Below are 2,500 nucleotides of genomic sequence, written 5' to 3' on the forward strand. Positions count from 1 at the left end.
GTTTCTCTCTCTCTCTCTCTCTCTCTCTCTCTCTCTCTCTCTCTCTCTCTCTCTCTCTCTCTCTCTCTCTCTCTCTCTCTCTCTCTCTCTCTCTCTCTCTCTCCCAAGTTACTTCTCTCCTGTGACTCGCAAACCGTCCTCAAGTGAATGTTTATAGGTGGCTGTAACCGCATCTCTCTCTCTCTCTCTCTCTCTCTCTCTCTCTCTCTCTCTCTCTCTCTCTCTCTCGTGAAGTTCAGAACAAATATTGGATTTTTGATAGAGGCAAAGTTGGTATTTTGAGAGAGAGAGAGAGAGAGAGAGAGAGAGAGAGAGAGAGAGAGAGAGAGAGAGAGAGAGAGAGAGAGAGAGTTGACAGTGTACAAACCATTTAAAGTTACGTAGCACATTCAGTTAATATTCTCTCTCTCTCTCTCTCTCTCTCTCTCTCTCTCTCTCTCTCTTGAAATTACAACACCTATATTTTCGTGTTTACATCAGGGAGGCGTTTCAATTATACTATTTTAGCACCGACTAGCGAATTGAACACCTCTTCCACCCTCCTCCACTTAGCTTCCACTCTCACTCTAATAACAGGAGGGCCGGAGAGCGTGGAGGAGAGGTGGATCGGGAATAACAAAGGAAAAAGGAGACAGAAGGTGTGAGGAGGGAGAGATGAATGCAGGGAGATAATCAAAGAAAACGGAGGCAGACTAAAGCGTTTGATGGGGGACGGAGTTAATTTGGTGGGTCTCGGATGGTCGGTGACTTCTTGTTGGTTATTTGGATTATCCGCCTTAGTCTCGGTGGGTTTGTTTGTGCTGCTTTTATTGCTTCCTGTCTCCCTTTACCTTCCCGTGTGCTATTGTTCTATTAGTTTGTTTATCTTTTCGTTTCAAATATTTCGTTCTGTTGGGTCAATTCATTCTGAGTCGTCTCTCTGTGTCACATTTTAGGTCTTAGTGTGTGCTTGTTTGAGCTTCCGACGCTTGATTACGGGTATTGTTTTCGTTGTGGTGGGGCACGCGGGTGTGGTGTTGGTGTCCCCGGGGCGGTGGTGTTCTCTGGTGGTGTGGCGTTGCGGGGTGGGGTGCCTCTAGAAGATTCTGCGTGGTGTCCCAGGGTGGTGGGCCGGAGTGTGACCACGTCCCCAGGGTGTGAGGGTCACCGGGGAGTGTGGGACGCCCTGGAGTTGCGGTGCCGGGGCTTGGAGCAGGCAGGTGTGGGTGTCACCTGAGGGCGCCGCCGTGAACACTTGAGTCCCCCGGGGCTGTGTTTGGCAGCGTTGTCTCCGCGGCGCGGCACCGCGGCGAGGGGGCCACCCAGGTGGACTGCAGGACGCAGGTGCGGGGCGGCGGGCGGCGCGGCCAGTGAGGGCCTGGAGGGCACGGCAAGAACAGGCCTGAGGCGGCACTGGTGACGCGACCTGGCACACCTGGCCCCCGCTGCCCCGGAGCCGTGCCCCGAACCGCCCCGCCCCTCAAAAGGGCCGCGGCGTGCCTGCAGCGCCAGGGGCCGCGGGGAGATGCAGTGCGGAGGCTGCAGGCACACCCAGACCCAGGCCGCCACCCTCGCCCTCTGCCGCGCCGTCCGCCCGCCACAGTTGTGACCCCCGCCCCCATGGCGCCCCGACTACACCCTCCCTCCAATGCGCCCCGTCCGTCCCCGCCCCCTGCGGGCTGACCCTGGCCCTGTGGAGGTGACGCCTGGCGGGGCACTGACCGCTGGACTCTTGCTGCCCCGAGCCGGGACTGTGTCGCGGCGCCGGCGGCGGCGGTGAGCTGTGGTGAGGTGCGGTGGTGCCCTGTGGCCCCTGAGGGCTGGTGTGGTGTGCGGCGTGTGGCGTGTTGTGGTGTGTGGTTGTGACGGGCGTGGTGGTGTGGCGGGCGGCGAGGCCTGGCGAGGCGTGGCTGAGTCTGGCAGGCGAGGATGAGGAAGTGGACTCACAAGGATGGGCTCTTCCGAAAGTAAGTACACACACACACACACACACACACACACACACACACACACACACACACACACACACACACACACACACACACACACACACACACACACAACAGGTGCAAAATACGCAACACTTACCTGCTCTCATTAACATAGTTTCGCGTAGCACTATAATTACAAGCGTGTGTTTTGTCCGGGCGTGTCTTGTTATCTGTGTTGTTATTTTATTATGATTATTATAATAATAGTAATAATAATAATAATAATAATAATAATAATAATAATAATAATAATTGTTGTTGCCGTTGTCATCGTTGTTATCTTCGTTGTTTTTGCCACAACGATAAAAACAGAGAGAGAGAGAGAGAGAGAGAGAGAGAGAGAGAGAGAGAGAGAGAGAGCGTTCATTAGTTACAATTAATACGCACAATTTATTATCAGCATAATGGGACAACAGTGTTAGCAGCAGCAAATTTAACCAAGTCCACTCCCCTCTCACTCTCCCTCTCCCTCTTCCTTCTCCCCTCTCCCTTATCTCCCCTTTCCCTAACTTCCCTTATCTACTTTCCCT

The 2,500-nt window shown here is 54.0% G+C and overlaps 1 protein-coding gene across 9 annotated transcripts in view; it reads left to right on the forward strand.

The window, feature by feature from the left end:
- Nucleotides 1–2,500, forward strand: part of LOC135109880 (ecotropic viral integration site 5 ortholog-like) — an 89,701-nt gene that overhangs the window by 44,915 nt on the left and 42,286 nt on the right. Inside the window, exon 1 of one of the 9 annotated variants that reach the window (XM_064021700.1) lies at nucleotides 1,340–1,946. The exons of the other annotated variants lie outside the window; for them this stretch is intronic. Coding sequence (XP_063877770.1) covers nucleotides 1,909–1,946 — 38 coding nt within the window. The 5' untranslated portion in view covers nucleotides 1,340–1,908. Of the gene's footprint in view, nucleotides 1–1,339; nucleotides 1,947–2,500 lie in introns of those variants that run through there. 9 annotated transcript variants of the gene reach the window in all.

This window comes from Scylla paramamosain, chromosome 19 (assembly GCF_035594125.1).
Source record: "Scylla paramamosain isolate STU-SP2022 chromosome 19, ASM3559412v1, whole genome shotgun sequence".
Classification (NCBI taxonomy): Eukaryota; Metazoa; Arthropoda; class Malacostraca; order Decapoda; family Portunidae; genus Scylla; species Scylla paramamosain.